At 39.2% G+C, this 19,831-nt stretch overlaps 2 protein-coding genes across 2 annotated transcripts in view; one reads left to right on the top strand and one right to left on the bottom strand.

The window, feature by feature from the left end:
- LOC103260736 (60S ribosomal protein L11-like) overlaps positions 1 to 6,224 on the bottom strand; it is a 7,224-nt gene extending 1,000 nt beyond the window's left edge. The window contains exon 1 of the mRNA XM_021712490.1: positions 6,190 to 6,224. Coding sequence (XP_021568165.1) covers positions 6,190 to 6,224 — 35 coding nt within the window. The remainder of the gene's footprint in view (positions 1 to 6,189) is intronic.
- A 5,778-nt stretch (positions 6,225 to 12,002) lies between these two features.
- The window catches only part of TRIM33 (tripartite motif containing 33), an 80,032-nt gene continuing 72,203 nt past the window's right edge, over positions 12,003 to 19,831 (top strand). Inside the window, exons 1-4 of the mRNA XM_021712489.1 lie at positions 12,003 to 12,018; positions 15,609 to 15,727; positions 16,158 to 16,302; positions 16,468 to 16,600. Of these exons, the coding sequence (XP_021568164.1) occupies positions 12,003 to 12,018; positions 15,609 to 15,727; positions 16,158 to 16,302; positions 16,468 to 16,600 (413 nt within the window). The remainder of the gene's footprint in view (positions 12,019 to 15,608; positions 15,728 to 16,157; positions 16,303 to 16,467; positions 16,601 to 19,831) is intronic.

Here is a 19,831-nt window from a genome sequence, read left to right as displayed (position 1 = left end):
TTTTTTTTTTTTTTTTTTTTTGAGTTGGAGTCTTATTCTATTGCCCAGGCTGGAGTGCAGTGGCATGCTCACACCACATCAGCTCGACCTGCTGGGCTCAGGCAATCCTTCCGCCTCAGCCTTCCAAGTAGCTAGAACTACAGGTGCGTGCTCCCACCCCAGCTAATTATTTATTTATTTACTTATTTATTCATTTATTTATTTCCCAGGCTGGTCTCGAAACCCTGGGCTTAGGCAATCCTCTTGCCTTAACCTCCCAGAGTGCTGGGATTACAGGCTTCAACCACCACGCCTGTCCGTAATTTTTTGATTTATTGTAAAGATGAGGTCTTGACATGTTGCCCAGGCTGGTCCCTGTGGATTCAGGCAATCCTTTTGCCTCTGCCTCCCAAAGTGCTGGGATTACAGGTGTGAGCCACTGTGCCTGACCCCTTTCTTAGTTTTAATGTAAAGACTGATAGAGCCATACCTCCAGAAATTTTATCGGTTTCAGACCACTGTCGTAAAGCCAATATTGTGATAAAGTGAGTCATGCAATTTTTTAAGTTATGTTCACATTATACTATTGGTTTTTTAAGCGTGTAGTAGAATTGTCTCTAAAAAATGAATATGCCTTAATTTAAAAATCCTTTATTGCTAAAAGTGCTAATGATAATCTGACCCTTCAGTGAGTCATAGTCTTTTTGCTGGTGGAGGTTCTTGTTTCGATGTTTATAGCTGTTGACTGATCAGGGTGGTAGTTGCTGAAGGCAGGCATGGTTGTGGTATGGCAGGATTTTATAGAGTGTCAGGACACCAAGGCCAGGAAGCAGTTTTATTCATGCCAGCACTGGCTCAGCGGTTTCACATCCAAAGACTGAGCCCTGAGTGTGGGGGCTATTGCTTTTCATACAATTTTAGCTTTGTGGTCCGTGTCCATCCCCCCCCCATCGATAAGGCTTACATATTAGTAACATACAGACTAATTGGGCATTTCACAGCTCATAGTTACACATGCGCACTACAGATTGGGGCTCCATTCCTTTCTAATGTGAACCTTCCAAGAAAGTTCTTATCTTATGGTGCTAGAAGAACTCTTTTATTATTCTGGGAAGGCTTTTATTTTACTGTACTAGGGGGGCCCCTACTCTGTCCTGGGAAGGCCTTCATCTTACTAGGCTTGGGGGAAGGGCTCCCTGCCTCAGTGGCAGTCTCTTAATACAACAGTGAGGTTTGCTGGATCAGTTGACTCATGCTTTTCTTTTTTTTTTTTTGAGTTGGAGTCTCACTCTGTCACCCAGACTGGAGGGCAGTGGCTGCTCCCGGCCACTGCAGCCTCGACCTACTGGGCTCTGGCAATCCTTCCGCCTCAGCCTTCCAAGTAGCTGGAACTACAGGCGCGCACTACCACGCCCGGTAATTTTTTGATTTATTGTAGAGATGAGGTCTCACCAAGTTGCCCAGGCGGGTCTTGAACCCGTGGGCTCAGGCAATCCACTCACCTCAGCCTCCCAAAGGCGCGGAATTGCAGGCTGAGCCACCGAGCCTGACTGACTCTTGCTTTTCAAAAGATTTCTGTGTAGCATATGATGCTGTTGGATATCCTTTTTCCACAGAACTACTTTTTTTCTTAAGAGATGATCTCAATATGTTGCCCAGACTAGTACTGAATCTCTAGCAATTCTCCTGCTTCTCAAGGTGCTGGGATTACAGGCGTGAATCACCACTCCTGGCCTTGCCCACGGTAAAACTTCTTTCAGTATTGTAGTCTGTCTTCTTGAACTCTGTTGCTGCTTTAGCAAAATATGCTTATGCAATATTCTAAATCCTTTATCATTTCAGCAGTGCTCACAGCATCTTCTTCACCAGTAGATTTCATCTCAAAAACCACTTTCGTTGCTCACCCATAATAAGCAACTTCTTATCCATTCAAGTTTTATCCTGAGATTGCAGCAATTCGATTCCATCTTCAGTTTCCACTTCTAATTCTAGTTCTCTTGGTATTTCTACCACATCTGCAGTTACTTCCTCCACTGAAGTCTTGAAGCCATCAAAGTCATCTGTGAGGTTGAAATCAACTTCTTCCGAACTCCAGTTAATGTTGACCTCCTCCCATAAATCACAAATGTTCTTAATAGCATCTAGAATAGTGAATCGTTTTCCGAAGGTTTTCAGTTGACTTCACTCACATCTATCAGAGGAATCACTGTCTATGGCTTCTATAATCTTACAAAGTATATTTCTTTAATAATAAGTTTTAAAAGTTGAAATGACTCTTTCGGGGAGACACCCCTTATCAACAAGGGTGTCCGAACGAAGCATATTTGTATACCTAACCCTAAACTGTACCCCACAATATCAAAATAAAAAATATTGATTAAAAAAACAGAAATGACTCCTTGACCACAGGTGGCAGAAAGAATGTTGTGTTAGCAAAGCATGAAAACAACATTCATCTCTTTGTACATCTATCAGAGCTCTTGGGTGACTAGGTGCATTGTCAATGAGCAGTAACATTTTGAAAGAAATCTTTTTTCTGAGCAGTAGATCTCAACAGTGGACTTAAAATGTTTAGTAAACTGTGTTATAAAAATATATGCTTGTCGTACAGGCTTTTTTGTTCCAAAGAGCTCAGGGAAGGTAGATTTAGCATAACTCTTAAGGGCTCCAGGAGTTTTAAAATGGTAAATGAACACTGGCTTCAACTTAAAGTCTACCAGCTGCATTAGCCCCTAACAAGAGAGTCAGCCTGTCCTTTTGTGGTGGTGATAGTGGAGTGTGTGTGTGTGTGTGTGTGTGTGTGTGTGTGTGTGTGTGCGCGCACATGTGTATGTATACACGTTTTTGTTTACAGTTTCTGGCTCCTGGCTCCCGTAGTTCTTGTTATGATATTGGGGACTTTAGGCTTCAAGAAACAGAATCAATCTCTGACCACCTCCCTTTACAGGGCAGGACTCCAATCTGGTTGTAGGTTAAAAGACCCTCATTCCAGAGAGGGTACTGCCCTGTACTCTGGAGGAAGGAATGTTGCATAGAGAGGCCAAGAAGAATCTGGACAGGCTTTGCTGAATTTCCCCACTCAGTCTTCTAATAGGAGATCATATCCATTTGTTCAATCCCATTTCTGTGTGTCAGTTGTGCTTATGTAATGAAGCTTCCATAAAAACCCCAAAGGACACAATTCGAAGAGCTTCTGGATAGCCGGACACATGGAGATTCCTGGAGGGTGGTGGGCTCAGGGAGGGCACGGGAAACTCCATTCACATTCCCCCATCCCTAACCTTACACCTCTCTCTATCCTTTGCAGCATCCTCTATCATAAACTGGTAAATGTAAGTAAATGTTTCCCTGAGTTCTGTGAGCTGCTTTAGCAAATTAATCGAACCCCATGAGTGGGAGTTGGGAAACCCAACTCGAAACCAGTTGACCAGATGTTCTGGAGGCCCGGACTTGTAAGTGGGGAGGAAGGTGGAGAAAGTCTTGGGAACTGAACCTGTGAGATCTGGCACTGTATCCAGGTAGAAAGTGTGAGAGTTGAATTGGAGGACACTCAGCTGGTGTCTGCTGCTTGGTGTGTGGGGACACATTTGATCACAGAAGTCTTCTGTTTTGACGATTGTTGTGACAGCGGAGGGAGAAACACGGTTTGAGAGGGTTTTTCCCAAAGCAGCTTTGGAGCCTTGAAGCCATGTGTTAACTCCTTCTGGCTAGCAGTGAAAGTCCTGGATGACATCCTCCTTCAATATAAGGCTGTTTCATTTACTTTGCAAGTCTTTTTGTGTAGTATAGCCGTCTTCATCAGTGATCATAGCTAGAGCTTCTAGATAACTTGTCACGGCTTTTGCATCAGCACTTACTGCTTCACCTTGCACTTTTACACAATGGAAACAGCTTCTTTCCTTAAACCACACTTCTGCAGCTTCCTCACCTGTCTTGACCTTCGTAGAATTGAAAGGAGCTAGGACCTTGCTGTGGATTAGGCTTTGGCTTAGGGGAGTGTTGTCTTTGGTTAAGCTTCTATCCAGACACCAAAGTTTTCTCCATATCAGCACTAAGGCCAGTTTCCTTTCTTATTATCTGTGTGTTTAGAGGAATAGTACTTTTAATTTCCTTCAAGAACTTTTTTTTTGCATTTGCAACTTAGCACAAAAGGCCTAGCTTTCAGCCCATTTTGGCTTTTTGACATGCTTTCCTCACTAAGCTTACTTCTAACGTTTGATTGCAACTCTTCCTTTCACTTGAACATTTAGAGGCCATTGTATGGTTATTAATTGGCCTAGGTTAAATACTTTGTATCAGAGAAGAGAGACAGACAGAAAGCCAGAGACAAGAAATGGCCAGTCAGTGAAGCAGTCAGGACACACATAACATTGATTAAGTTTGCTGTCTTTTATGGGCGTGATTTGTGGCGCCCCCAACAATTACAGTAGTCACAACAAAGATCCCTAGTCACAGATCACCCTAATAGATATAATAATAATTTAGAAGTGAGAAAGGTTGCAAAAGTTACCAAAATGTGATGTAGACACTCGGTGAGAAAAGTTGGGGAAAGTATTTCCAGTAGACTTACTGTACTCAGGGTTGCCACAGGCCCTTCCGTTTGTTAAGAAAAAGTCAGTACCTGCGGTATGTGTAAAGCCAAGTGCAGTAAAGCAAGATATGCCTGTATACCTTTTTTTTTTTGGAGTTGGAGTTTCACTCTGTCGCCCAGGCTAGAGTGCAGTGGCACACTCCCGGTCACTACTGGGCTCAGGTGATCTTTCGCCTTAGCCTTCCAAGTAGCCGAAATTACGGGGGCGTGCTACCATGCCAGCTATTTTTGTATTTTATTTTATTTTAGAGATGAGGTCTCACCATGTTGCCCAGGCTGGTCTCAAACCCGCAGGCTCAGACAGTCGTCTTGCCTTGGCCTCCCAAATTGCTGGGATTATAGGCTTGAGCCACTGCATCTGGCCTGCCTGTATATCTTTAAGAGTATAAGAAGGTTTAAGAATTCCAAAAAGATTTATTATAATAGCCTTTAAATATATTTTGTTTGTTATGTGTGATATTAGTGTTATGTTTGGTATGTGATTATATGTGGACACATGTAGCCATGTATACCTGACTTCAGTCATTTTTAGTGGCAAAATTGACTTGTGGAAATTGGCTGGTTACTTACATGATCTAAGTATTTGCTATTCTGTGGTATTATAAGATTTAAGCCAATTTGGTTATAAATTATTTCAGTTTTTTTCTGTATTGTAGCTCCAATTTTTTCCCTGTCTGAAATAGTATTCACTCAGCCTCTCTTGGCAAGTCCTCCTGTCTCTTCGTTGCCAATCTTTTTGTAAGAATAGGCAACATATTCAGCATTTCACATCTCCAGCTCCCTATACTCCTGCTAACTAACATCTGTCTGCTGCTGCCTCCATTGCTGTAAAATTTCTGTACAAAAAAATCAGTTTCCTGTTGCTCTAGAATGTAGTTATTTTTTGCTGTCATTCCTCTCAGCAAATAACCAGTTTTGTTTTCTAGGTCTCTTACTGTGTGCACATGGAGTGCGAATAGAGTTGAAAGATAGGTACACAGTGGAAAGGTGGATTAGCCTTAGAGATGATTATGCGTTTCCAATTTGGGGCTCTTGGCACCTTCTCTCTAGCTCCTTTTCCCATTTTCTTGATTAGTCAGTTTAGTCTTTCAATACTTAACTCACAGGACTCTCATCACTTGGACTGGCCTCCAGCTCAAGTAATTAGAGGTCATAGATGTAAATCCCCTTAACTCCATATGTGCCTGAAAATACATCTGTAATTTTTCATTCATAATTATTTTCTGAGGGAAAGGAGAGTGGTGTTGATGATTGGTTTGTAATGACCACTTGATGGTACTGGAAAGAGAAGCTAGTGCTGAATCCAAAGATTGTTAGGTTATGCCAAGTCAGCTGACTTTAGGCATATTACATAATTCTAAATGTAAATTGGTACAGTGACGACAGGTTAATTATAAATGTTAATGGAAAAGTAGTTGACCCCTGTTTGATTCGTTTGTTTCAGTTATACATACAGGTATGTGTTTGTGTCCTGTCTTTTGATGTAAAATACTTTGGTTTGTAGTTGAAAATGCTTGAAAGCTGTCTCCTAAATCTGAGAGTTCTTTTTCTGCTGTTTGAATTGTAAATTTTGGTGTACTGAGGGTAGTAATCATAATTGTACTTGCTGAGTTATTTACATGCTGGTGACACTCTCCATACTCTTCAGCTCCATAACTATGCTAGTTAAACATGATCTATCCAACACTTACTGATTATATTCTGGCTAATACACTTTTTCCTCATTTTGTGTAATTATCCATGAATTATCCACATCAGGACCTTGAGAATCATCGAGAATTTCTAATTTCTTCCCTTGCTGTCACTTTTTCATCTTGCAGTTATTCATTAAGTCCAATTGATTCTGTGTCATCACTCATTTATCCTTTAGTTACTACTAATACTGCCTTAGTGTCTTATTTTGCTACCAAGACCAGCCTTTTAGTTAGAGAAATAGTTATACATAGTTTGGAGTCTCACTCGGTCACCCAGACTGGAGTGCAGTGGCCACTCCCAAGCCACCGCAGCCTCGACCTGCTGGGCTCCGGCGATCCTTCTGCCTCAGCCTTCTGAGTGGCCGGAATTACAGGCACACGCTACCATGCCCGGCTGATTTTTTGATTTATTGTAGAGATGAGGTATCGCCAAGTTGCCCAGACGGGTCTCGAACCTGCGGGCTCAGGCAATCCACTCACCTCAGCCTCCCAAAGGCGCGGGATTACAGGCTGAGCCACCGAGCCTGGCTTATGCATAGTTCTTAAGAGTATGGGCTGTAGACCCAGATGTCTTAGTTTCAGATCTTGGTCCCCATTTACATTGCCATATGACCTTGAGAAAATTTCCTGATCTTCCTGAACTTCAGTTTTCTCACCTTTAAAGTGGGGATAGTAATTGACCCTACTTTAAAGGGCTGTTCTGAGGACTAAAATAAACGAATACATATGAATTTCTTAGTAAGTACTGGCTAATCTTATAGTAAGAGTTTATATAAATGCAGATTTAGATTTAATTTGTTTATGATTAGCTCTTGTCCTCAGCACAGCCTTCATTCTGAAATGGGCACATTAAAGTTTTTATTTCAGTGAGGACAGAAGTGCAGGGGAAGACCAAGGTTGAGCTGGGAAACATCAGGCAAGGGATGTGGGGTGGCAGAGAGTTCCCGTGTGGCTGGTAGTTTTATGAATCAAGCTGAAAAATGGCATCAACTAACAAATTCTTGGAATTCTTGTCTATAGTTTAGAACAGTTATTCTCAAGGTATGGTCCACAAAGCTGCAACTTCAGCATGGCACTGAACTGTAGCCTTAAACTCTGGAATTTGTTATTGATTGACAGAGCAGGTTATTTTAATTTTCATTAAATTTGACTATTTTATATGATTCAACTTCTAGGTCCTGAGTTACTGTATTATGTTAAGGTTTTACTGTATTTTTAATTATTTTAGTATCTTAGTTTTCCTTTCATACTGTAATTAAAATATTTTCTAAAACTTTAGTCTAATTATAATAGAACAAGTTATTGTAGTTTGATATCCTATTTTCATTTTATTTATTTATTTATTTATTTATTTATGAGTTGGAGTCTCACTCTGTCACCCAGGCTGGAGGGCAGTGGCATGCCCATGACCACTGCAGCCTTGACCTGCTGGGCTCAGGTGATCTTTCTGCCTCAGCCTTCCAGGTAGCTCGAACTGCAGGTACATGCCACCATGCCTGGCTAATTTTTTTTATTTATTGTAGAGATGAGGTCTCACCAAGCTGCCCAGGCTGGTCTCGAATCCGTGGGCTCAGGCAGTCCTTTCACCTCGGCCTCCCAAAGTGCTGGGATTATGGTCATGAGCCATTGCGCCAAGCTGTTTTCATTTTTAATACAGTTCCAAACTAATGTTTATATATAATTTACTATATATAATTTACTTTTAGGCCACGCATGTTTAAGTGTAGCAACTATTTTGTTGTTAACTTTGTTATTTGTTTTATTTGTATCTGACTTTAAATATTTTTTCATTTTCTTAAATATTATGTTGAACTGCGTAAAATTGCCATATTTACAGGTTATAAATGGTTTAATGTTGATAATTTTAGTTTGACTAATTTTATAAGTTTTATTGTGATATTGAGTCTCAGATTATTTTCCCTCAAAGCTTTGATGATGATATTTCTGTTATTTTTTGGTATTGCTTTTCACTGGTGAGTTCTGTTGTCAGTCTGTCTTCTATTACTGAAACTTTTGTTTTCATTCTAATTCTTAATAGGTTTTTTTTCCATCTTTGATTTGTAATTTTCTTTTTTTGTTTTGTTTTAAGTCATAGTCTCACTGTTTTTTGTTTTGTTTTGTTTTGAGTCTTACTCTGTTGCCTAGGCTGGAGTGCAGGGGCATGCTCCCAGCTACCTCAGCCTTGATCTTCTGAGCTCAGACAATCCTTTCACCTCAGTCTTCCTAGTAGCTGGAACTACGGGTGTGTGCCACAACACCCAGCTAATGTTTTTTTGTTTTTGTTTTTGTTTTTGAGTCGGAGTCTCACTCTGTCACCTAGACTGGAGTGTAGTGGCCGTTTCCGGCCACCACAGCCTCACCTGCTGGGCTCCGGCGATCCTTCTGCCTCAGCCTTCCAAGTAGCTGGAACTAGAGGCGCGTGCTACCACGCATGGCTAGTTTTTTGATTTATTGTGGAGATGAGGTCTCGCCAAGTTGCCCAGGCGGGTCTTGAACCCGCGGGCTCAGGCAGTCCACTCACCTCGGCCTCCCAAAGTGCGAGATTACAGGCTGAGCCACCGAGCCCGGCTAATTTTTAAATTTATTATAGAGACAGGTCTTTTGTTGCTCTGGCTGGTCTTGAACCTCTGGGCTCAGGCAATCCTCCCATCTCTGCCTCCCAAAGTGCTGGGATTATAGGCATGAGCCACTGTGCCCACTTGTTTTGTAGTTTTCTTACTCAATATCTAGTTGTGAATTTACTTCTGTTTGTCCTATTTAGGACCTGACTTTCAGTTAGATGAGGGAACAGCTCTTTTTCTTCAGTTGTGAAATTCAGCCAATGTAGTAACATCTCTATCTCTTCCATGAACTTTCAGAACTTCTTTTGACACATTGTGAAGGTTCTTATTAGTTTTTTTTTTGTTTTTCTTTTCTTCTCTTTCATAATTTCCATTTTTCTTATCTCTGTGAATTCTATGATTTTTTTTCATTTCTATGTTCTAGCTTGATAATTTTCTTTTCAATTATCTCTTAGTCTTTCATTATTCAATTCTTATTTTTAATTCTTTGATACTTTTTCAGGTCTACCCATTTCCTTAGATTGGTTTCTTTGTCTCTCTGAACATTTTACACATATTTGAAGTCTCTTAGACTGTTTTGTTTATTTAAAATCTATGGTTTCTAGGTTGTTAACTTCTTGGTTTAGTGTGTTTGTTGACCCACACAAAGAATGTTGGGTTTCCTCATGTACATTGAAATTTTGTTGTATGAGCCTATCTTTAGAGGGAGTCCCTCCTGGGCCCTGCATTAGGAGGGGTTCTCATGAGATGGTTTTGTTTTTGTAAGGTTCTAGATACTCTCTTATTAATTTCTTACTTGGCATTTCTGTGTTCTGTGCAGATGGTACACATTTTAGTTATACATCTAAATGTGTACCATCTGCACAGAACACAGCTTTTTTGGGGGGATTCTCTAGACTGACAGGGATTTCAGACTACAGGGAACTAAAAGTCTGCTTCAGAGCTCTGTGGAGGGAGTTCACTTTCTAAACTTTGTTTTCCTGTTCCCCAAAGTGGTACTGATAACTCCTATGGCCCACTTACTTCAGTGCCTAACCACTTGGGCTTTGAGTTCCCTTTTTGTTTCTGGCACTTCAAAATTTCTTTTTCTTGCTCTTCTAGTTAAGTATTTTTCAAAATATATTTTAATTTTTAATGCTTTAATCATTTTTGTGTTTGAACTGGGGGAGGTCAGTTGGTCTTTCCACACCTGCTTACTTCCATTTTGAATGGAAGTGTACCAGTTTACTGAAACTAAATTTCCCTTAACCTGACACTGTGGATGTAAACTAGTTTGTAGGCTCGCCTATTTTAGCCTATTAGATAGAGTCTCATCTCCTTCTGCTTCCCCTCCCCAAATACAAATTTTAAATTGGCATTTAAGAGAAGCTAATAAGCATGGCTTGGGTTTCTCAGAGCTTGAACTTTGAAGTGATAAAATCAGTTCTAGGGACATTATGCATAAAACTGTTTAGTAGCTTTGGAGTTTGGGTGTGACTCCAAAGCTACTGGACTGTAGAACTGAGTGATTGAGTCAGGAGCACACTTATCTGATATAGATTAATTTCTTTTTTTTTTTTTAAGATTAAAAATATAGTTTATTTAAAAGAAGATTCACCTCCCCAAGGTGGGGGGGCCATATACACTAATTTCATGAGGATACTCACTTAAGACTTCACTTGGAAAATGTAAAATGGCTTTAAAAAAAACAAAGCAGGCACTTATATAATTTTTTAAATTTGTTAATAAATATAGAAACAAATAGCAAAAGGATCCCTAAAGAGCCTTCAACTCTTCTGTCTGGGGGTAAGAAACCCTGGCTGCTGGATAATTTCTCAGAGGTAAACAGTCAGCATAGGAGTCTTGCATGCCTATAGACTTGCATTTATTCCTTTGTGTCCCATTGGGACTTCTTCATGCCTCAAGTTTGTGAATTCCAAGATTTATCCCCCCATTCCTGTATACTCTGGACTAGGTTTCTTCTGTACTGCTTAGTTTTTGTTCTCCATTTACCTTTGCTAAACTTGTTGGTTTGTGTGCCTTGCTCCTTCCCTTTACTCTCATTTTTCTGGATATTCTGTTAATCTTCTAAATTTCTTATCATTTTAGGGGAGATTTAGAGTAAGAAAAAGATACATTTGTGTTGTCATAAACTGTGATGTCCACTTGCTTGTTGAAATGGAAATTGGTAAGAATGTGAGGATCAACTCATTGAGTTTGGACTTGTATATTTACACAGATATAGTGGATGCTTTCTTAACAAATGAGTCTTTCTTGCTTAGAACATAGACTGTCTCTCCATCTTTTGTGTCCTTCAGCAAATGTATTCCTTCACTTAGATCTTGCAAATTTCTCATTAACTTTCTCAGTGTTTTACATAGATGAAATTATATGTATATACAGATATTTTCTGCTATACTTTATAGCCTTTTTTCTTTTAATTAGTAATCTTTTGCACATGCTATTCTTAGTTCCCTCTTTTATTAGTTGAGTTGAAGCTCCCCAAGATCAACCTCGGGAAAGATGATTCAGTAGGAGTCACAGGACTGAGAAAATCTGCTATATCCTGGATGTGTTTTATTATAATTGAAGGATACTGTTTAAAATCTGCAGAGACAGTGGGATTATTGCCAACTTTCTCCACCCAAAATAAGGACATACACAATACATTAACAAATAAATAAAACAAAATCAACAAAAAGAACAGATACATGATATGTAGTCCAAGAGAAAGCAGACACATGCTTCCAGATGTTTCCTTCCAGTGTAGTTGAACAGGGAGACACTTAAATTATCCCAGCAGCAGTATGGGCCAACACACAGGAGTATTGCCAAGCAGGGAATCTCACTTGAGCCATGGCGTCTAGGGTTTTTATTGGGGGATCAGTCTTACTGGTATGCAGCCCCACAGGACTGATATCAGGTGCTTGCACTCCAGTCCACAGATGTCAAGCTGAATACAGTATGGCCTAAAGCCTCAGGTATAAAAAACAAAACAAAACCTGTCTTATCAGTCAGAATATTCCATAGGTTCAGAGGTCATCTCCCAGGAGCCTGTCAAGTGCCAGTCCAGAAGACAGGCCTTTCTTAGGAATGTGCAGGTTTTACACAACCTCGACCGCCAAGTAAACCCTTTCTTGCATGTAAATGCGTATTCATTCTTCAGGGCCCTATTTATATGTTTTCTCTTTAGCGAAAATGGACCTGAAGAACAGTTAGTTGCTGCTATATCTTTGCTCCTACAGTTACTTGTACTTATCTCCTTTGTAGTTTCATATTAAATTGTTTCTTGGGTGGTTTTTAATTCAAGCCTCCTCAAATGTGAAAAATATTTCCCCCCCCTTTCTTTTCACTGCACTGTTTCTTCCTTTGTTTTGAAACATTTTTTGAGTATTTCCTTTCAGCAAGATTTTTGTATTTATTTTCAAACAAATTCTTTTGGCAAAATATACAAGAAATATGTGATACAAAATAACATTTTGCTTCAAATACATAATTATACACTTGAGTTTGTTTTAATTCATTTGCAACTGCTGACGTGAATTTACGTCATTCCAAATTCTGTTCCTGGTTGCTGCTGATGTGAATACGTCTTTGCAAATTCTGTTTCTGAATGCTGCTACATTGTCATATGTATGTGTTACTATGTTTTGCTTGAAAATGAATAGTCAGGCAAGGAGAAAGAAGTTAATTGAGGTAATTACCTGATATCAGCTGCGCAGTGTTGTTCTTGATTTATATAGTTGGTAAAAATTGCAAGTTGGTCATTATTTTGTTGTGATTAGTGTTGTATACTTGTGTTTTGATATTTCATGACTTTCATACTTCAGTGTTGAAAATAACTTACCATAATTATGGACAATGAAGAAATACATGCTGAAATATATGAGATTTCCGAGGTTGAAGGTGAATCTGGTGAACTTACTAGTCCTAGTGAGACAGATAGTGATGTAATAATACAATGTAAATGAAGAAATATAACGCAAATAATCTATGATGGTGAATCTGGTACTGGTGAGAACAAGTCAGACATTGAATGGACAAAATCTGACCCAAAAAGAAACCTAGGCTGGGTGCAATGGCTCAAGCCGTAATCCCAGCACTCTGGAAAGTCGAGGTGAGGGGATTGCCTGAGCCCACGGGTTCAAGAACAGCCCGGGCAACTTGGCAAGACCTCCTCTCTACAGTAAATAAAAAAAATTAGCCTGAATTGGTAGTGCACGCCTGTAGATCCGGCTACTTGGAAGGCTGAGGCGGAGGGATCGCCTGAACCCAACAGGTCAACGCTGGGTTGGTTGTGAGCATGCCACTGCACTCCAGCCTGGGTGACGGAATGAGATTCCAACTCCAAAAAAAAAAGAAGAAAGAAAGAAAGAAAAAGAAAAGAAACTTAGAAGTGTTTATTGGTAATCCAAGTGTCAGGGTATTTCCAAATGATCCTCAAAGTGAAAGTGAAGTTGTTGGACTATTTATTGGAGATGATTTTATAGAAATGAGCACAACTGAAACTAACAGTATTATGATCAGATGCACCACAGATATAAATGTCCAAAGACATAAAAAAAAAAAAAGAGGAGCAGTACTACAGTGTCCGAGATGAAAAAATTTCTAGTGTTAAGTATTTTGATGGGACAAGTGAAAAAAACCCACAATACGTGATTATTAGTCAACATATCCGTCATTTGTGATGCCTTTCTTTTCCAAAATAATGACAAGAAATAGATTCCTACAAATTTTGCGTTTTTTGCATTTTTCTAATAATGCAGAAATACAGTCAAATCCAAGCAGATAGGGCTGTGCGGCAAGAGGATAGCCTGACCCCAGGGGTTCAAGACCAGCCTGGGCAACTTGGTGAGAACTCATCTCTACAATAAATTACAAAAACGAGCCGAGTGTGGTGGCATCCGTCTGTAGTTCCAACTACTTGGAAGATTGAGGCTTAGGGCTTGCCTGAAGTGACTGTGAACATGCTGCTGCACTCCAGCCTGGGCGTCAAGAGTGAGACTCCAACTCAAAAAAAAAAAAAAAAAAAAAAATGTTTTAAATAAGTTTGACACTGTGTACAAACCTGAACAAAGACTTCCCTGGATGAATTCATGATGCCTCATTGTGAATTGCAGTCTTTTCGAGTTTATAATCTGAGTAAAAATACAAAGTATGGGATACTAGTCAGAGTGATGTCTGAGGCAAATACTGGATATGTCTGCAACTTTCAGCTGTATTGTGAAAAAGGTGACAATTTAGAAAAGAACATTTCACTTGTGCTTTACTATAGATGTTTGTGGCAGTCAGCTTCAGATTTTTCTTATTTTCACCCACTCAGTATTAGGAAAGTGAAAATTTTGCTGGTTGCGAATGTGTTAACGCTGTATGTACATATATCTCCCTGGAGACTGATATTCATCCCTATTTTTAGATTGACATGCTTTATTTATGTTCTCATTTTCCTTCAGAATGACTGTCTATGGTGCTGCAGTTTGTGTACTACACAACTCTTAGGGACTCTGTTTATATCCCAGTCTTTGGTGCTTCCCGTCGTTGTGCACTTTGCAACTGTAAAACCTGTATACTAGAACCCTTCTTGAATGTGGAGACTGTGTTATTTGTTGTAGTCTTAATTCCATGACTGACACACGGCAGTCAGTTGTATTGACTGGTGCTATCGTTTTGTCTTCCATATGTTACATCAACAGTTTATCCATTTTGCCAGATGCAGTGGCTCATGCCTATAATCCCAGCTACTCAGAGGCCACGGCAGGAGGAGTGCTTGAACTCGGGAGTTTGAGACCAGTGTATGCAACATAGGGAGACCTCGTCTCTATAAATAAAAAATTAACCAGGCACGGTGGCGTGTACCTGTAGTCCCAGAAGGATCGCCTGTTCAAGGCTGGAGTGAGCCATAATTGTGCCTCTGCAGTCTAGCTAGGGTGATTATGAGACCCTGACTCAAAAAACAAACAAGCAAAAAACAGCAACCCATTTATCCATTCCAATAGATGCCAGAACACTTGCTAGTGAAGTAGGCACAGATGATCTTTATAGCCTAAATTCAAATGTCTCTAAACCAAGTTAGAATTTATAAGATGATAGATTATGTATTTTTTGTTGCTGCTGTAACAAAATTAAACAAAAACTTGGCAGCTTAAAACAGCACACATATTATTCTTTTTCCATTCTGGAGGCTACAAGTTTGAAATCAGTTTCAGTGGGCTAAAGTCAGAGTGTTGGCACTACTGCTTCCTTCTGCAGGCTTTGGTAGAGAATCATTTTCTTGTCTCTTTCAGCTTCTTGTGGTTGCCTGTTTTTCTTGGCTTGTGGCTCCTTCCTTCATCTTCAAAGTGCATCACTCCATTCTGCTTCCGTTACTAATTGCCTTCCATTTTTCTGTAGTCTTTTCTTCTGCCTCTCTCTTATAAGATCACTTGATTACATTTAGGGTCTGCTGGATAATCTATCACAGGAGCCTTAATTTAAACATATCTGTAAAGTCCCTTTTGCCATGTAAAATAATATTCATAGTTTCCAAAGACTAGGACCTGACTTTCTTTTGGATTTCAGTAACATGTGTTGTTTTAAAAAAAAAAACAAAACACTTTTGGAGGGCATATTAATGCTTGTTTTCTTTTCCTAAATAGAGTATCACTTCCCCCAGTGGAATAACTTGAGTTATGTTACCCAGCTCTTGATGCTCATTTCTTTGGTCTTGTCTGTGACAGATTAATGATTGTTTCCGTATGAACATCGTGCATAATTTCCTTATTTTTTCTTGAAGGACTTTTTTAATGTTGTGATTTTGTGTTGTAGTTGGTGTAATACGGTGCCCGGTATGCCGCCAGGAATGCAGACAGATAGACCTTGTGGATAATTATTTTGTGAAAGACACATCTGAAGCTCCTAGCAGTTCTGATGAAAAATCAGAACAGGTATGCTTCTCAGTGTTTCTTTTTATTTCCATCTTATATCAAAACATAAATTATAAGAAAAACATGTTTGGATAGTTAAGTAATTTAGGGTAGTTCTGCTAGAGTTTCATCTTTCAGGTTGAAAACTAAAGCTATCTTTCATCTGTATTTTCATACCTGGTAAATGAGACTGAAGTCATGACTTAAAAAGTCAATGCTGTGCAGACTTTATATTCTGAGTCTTAAATTTTTACCTACTTTAATGTGTGATCTGTAAAGAAAGGGATTTTGTTGAAGATAAATGGATAACAAAGTAACTTTATTCTGTGTACAGTGAATGAGACAGTATAATATTCTTGAGAGCAAGTTAGAAAGTTTTTGCCTTTTTATTTTGTGGATGATCTATATTTTGTATATTTAATGTAAGATTAGTATTTATTTTCTCTTTTAGGTATGTACTAGTTGTGAAGACAATGCAAGTGCAGTTGGCTTTTGTGTGGAATGTGGCGAGTGGCTATGTAAGACATGCATTGAAGCGCATCAAAGAGTAAAATTCACGAAAGATCACTTAATCAGGAAGAAAGAAGATGTCTCAGGTAAGACAATTGCAGTTTAAATGATTACCCTTAACCTCCCTCTTCTGTTCCTGTAGCATTTTTTACTTATTCATTATAAGCTTTGGATACTAATGTCAATAAAAATTTAGAAAATTAGGCAAATTTTATGTTTAGTTTAAAAATATTTGCTTTATTTTGCTACAGAGTCTGTTGGAGCGTCTGGTCAGCGCCCTGTTTTCTGCCCTGTACACAAACAAGAACAGTTGAAACTTTTCTGTGAAACTTGTGATAGACTGACATGTAGAGACTGTCAGCTATTGGAACACAAAGAACATAGGTACAGAAATCATAATTGCTTGCCAAGAAATATTAAAAGTGGCCATATAGTTTTTCTTTTTAAATACTGATTGTATAATTATGTCTCTTAACATTTTAAATGTAAATATTATATATTTTATTTATTTAAGCAATACATGTTTTGATGTTACTTAATGGTTTTTAGATTTGTATCTAATTATCTTATAAATATTTGTTAAAATTTATCATGTGGGTTGAGTTTGCAAGAATGTAGTTGTGTTGTTTTTTTGTTTACCATTACTGTGGTTTAAATAAGCTTTTTTCAAGTCTAATGTACTATTTAAGCTATAGGTTGTAATCTGAAAAGGCGATATTCCCATGGGTATGGCTAACTGATGCCCTTTTAACATCAAAGCTTAAATATACTGATTTAATGTTAGGTATGTAATTTGCAGAAAAACCAGGGATTAGTAAACAACTAAGTAAGTATAGTTACTAATTGCTAACTCTTTAATATTTAACTTTGTATTTGAAACTTGTTTTACCTTCAAAATCCAGTAGTATTCATTTACTCAAAGCTGTTTAATCTGAACTTCTTTGGAGCTATACTCAAATTTTCAGTCAAGCGTTTAACAAAATCTTTCAGTAAATTTTTCTAGCTTCTATGACATCTGTTTACTACAAGTAAAAAGATAGTCTAGACTGTGCATAGTCTAGAATTTTCTAAAATGCTTTTTAGAAAACAGTTTCTATGGATGGATAAAAATATGTTTTATTTATCTGTTGCAAAAGAAAAGGATAGGAGAGGTTCAGTTAATCACACTAAAATTTGTTTTGTTTTGTTTTGAGTCAGGGTCTCCAGGCACCCTGGAGTGCAAAGTATCTCACACTGCAGCCTTGACCTGCTGGGCTTAGGCCATCCTTCCACTTCATCCTTCCAAGTAGCTGGAACCACAGGCATGCACCACCATGCCTGGCTAATTTTTTTATTTACTGTAGAGACGAGGTCTCGCCATGTTGCTCAGGCTGGTCTCTAATCCCTGAGCTCAGGCAGTCCTCTCATCTCTGCCTCCCAAAGTGCTGGGATTGTAAGCGTGAGCCACTGTGCCTGGTGAGAGCATTAGATTTCTTATAGCTTTTAAAGTTGATGGTGAGAGGCAAAAAGAAAAGGAAGATGGAATACTTTGCTCCATAAAGGAATAGCTTCAACTTCTCCTGCTTTTTCAAAATTTAACCATGATCCTTCCCTTTCTTCACTATTTTCCTTAACCACTTAATCTGTGAGTCCTAATTATCTCTTGAATGGATCCTCTTGAATATAGGAAAAAACACACTTTTTCTCCTCCTATATTCACTCGGCAATACTTTTGTGACTATTTGTATGACAGTTTCCCTTCCATATTGACTAATTCTGTGACACCAGCTGGGTGTCCTATAATTCAGTTCAATTCAATTCTGACACTATCTACTTGGAGTTAAGAGTCATATCCCACAAGTAATGACTCAGTCTGGCAGACTGCCCATTCACTTCAGATGCCAGTTGTAAATCCTGGTCTCTGGTACTTCTCACCAACTAACTATAAATTGAGGATTTCCACATCTCCTTCCTTGGGTGGTGTGGTCATTTGCTATAGTGGCTCACAGAACTGAGGGAAGCACTTAATACTGCCAGTCTATTTCAAAGGACACAATTTACAGATCTTACCTGGCTTTATTTTTGATTCTAGAATTGAGCAACTTCATTCCATAAAATAGAATAAGTATTTCAGTGAACCAAGCAGAAGAGATTGATCTTATTTATAGAAAGCGAAGAGATGAAGAAAGAAAGAGCAGAAAAACACATTGGGGCTGGGTGCAGTGGCTCACCCCTGTGATCCTAGCAGGAAGGCTGAGGCAAGAGGATTGTATGAGTCCAGGAGTTCAAGACCAGCCTGGGCAACATAGTGAGACCTATCTCTACAAAAAGTTTAATGTAAAAAAATTAGCTGGGTATGCTGGCATGTGCCTGTAGTCCCAGCTTCTCAGGAGGCTGCGATGGAAGGATCACCTGAGCCAGGGAGGTCAGAGCTGCAGTGAGCTGCGATCACACCACTGCATTTCGGACTGGGCGACAGAGACCTCAACTCAAAAAAATAAAACATGGGTTGGTCATTTCAAAGATCCTTTCCTTGTAGGGTGGAAACAGGGAAATGGAACATGCAGCAGGTGACCTTTCCTTGTGAAGACTAAAGACTGAGAGAACCTCATTGTCATGCTAGTTAACGCTGGCCTTTTTGGGAAATTAAGCTGTTGTCTCTCTCTCCTGATTCCTTGGAAAGTTTGATAACTCAGTTTCAGTTTGGTGACCTCAGTGTGAGTGACTGCACTTTGATTTTTAGTCCAATCTGTTAGGGCCTAATGCAAGAACTTAGTCCAAAACGATGGCCTCCTATCATTTTTGTGTTTTGTATAATGTTTTGTATTTGTACAGTTTTTTTTTTTTTTAATTTTATTTTAAAGATGTGGCATACATTGCACAGGCAAAGTTTGGGCCTCACTTTGGACCCCACTTTGCCTGATTTGAGATTTGGTAACCTCATTGATGAAGTGCGCTCCCCACTCCCTCCTCTGGCAGTTTCTCACTACTTCCAATTCCTTTCATATATTATTATGATAATTGTTCAGAGTCTGCTTACCAGTGATTTTTTATTTTATCATTTTATTTCATTTTACTTTACTTTAATTTTCTTTATTTTTACTTTACTTTATTTTACTTTACTTTATTTTATTTTTTATTTTTTGAGTTGGAGCCTCACTCTGTCGCCCAGACTGGAGTACAGTGGCCGCTCCCGGCCACCGCAGCCTCGACCTGCTGGGCTCCGGCGATCCTTCCGCCTCAGCCTTCCGAGTAGCCAGAACTACAGGCGCGTGCTACCACACCCGGCTAATTTTTTATTTTTATTGTGGAGATGAGGTCTTGCCAAGTTGCCCAGGCAGGTCTCGAACCCGTGGGCTTAGGCAATCCACTCACCTCGGCCTCCCAAAGCGCGGGATTACAGGCTGAGCCATCGAGCCCGGCCACTGCAATTTCTTTATTCATTCATTCATCAGGGGGAACCTAAGTTGTTTCCACATGTTGGCATTTATGAATAGTGCTGTGTTGAATATAGGGGTGCACTTATCTCTTCCAGATATTAATTATGTCTCCTTTGGCCTTATACCCAGAAGTGGATCATATGGCATATTTTCAATTTTTTTTTTTTTTTTGAGTTGGAATCTCACTCTGTCACCC

This window comes from Carlito syrichta, unplaced genomic scaffold (assembly GCF_000164805.1).
Source record: "Carlito syrichta isolate Samal-C Ts95f unplaced genomic scaffold, Tarsius_syrichta-2.0.1 Scaffold303316, whole genome shotgun sequence".
Taxonomy (NCBI): Eukaryota; Metazoa; Chordata; class Mammalia; order Primates; family Tarsiidae; genus Carlito; species Carlito syrichta.
The sequence above is the reverse complement of the archived record's forward strand: the minus strand, read 5'-3'. Positions and strand labels throughout refer to the sequence as shown.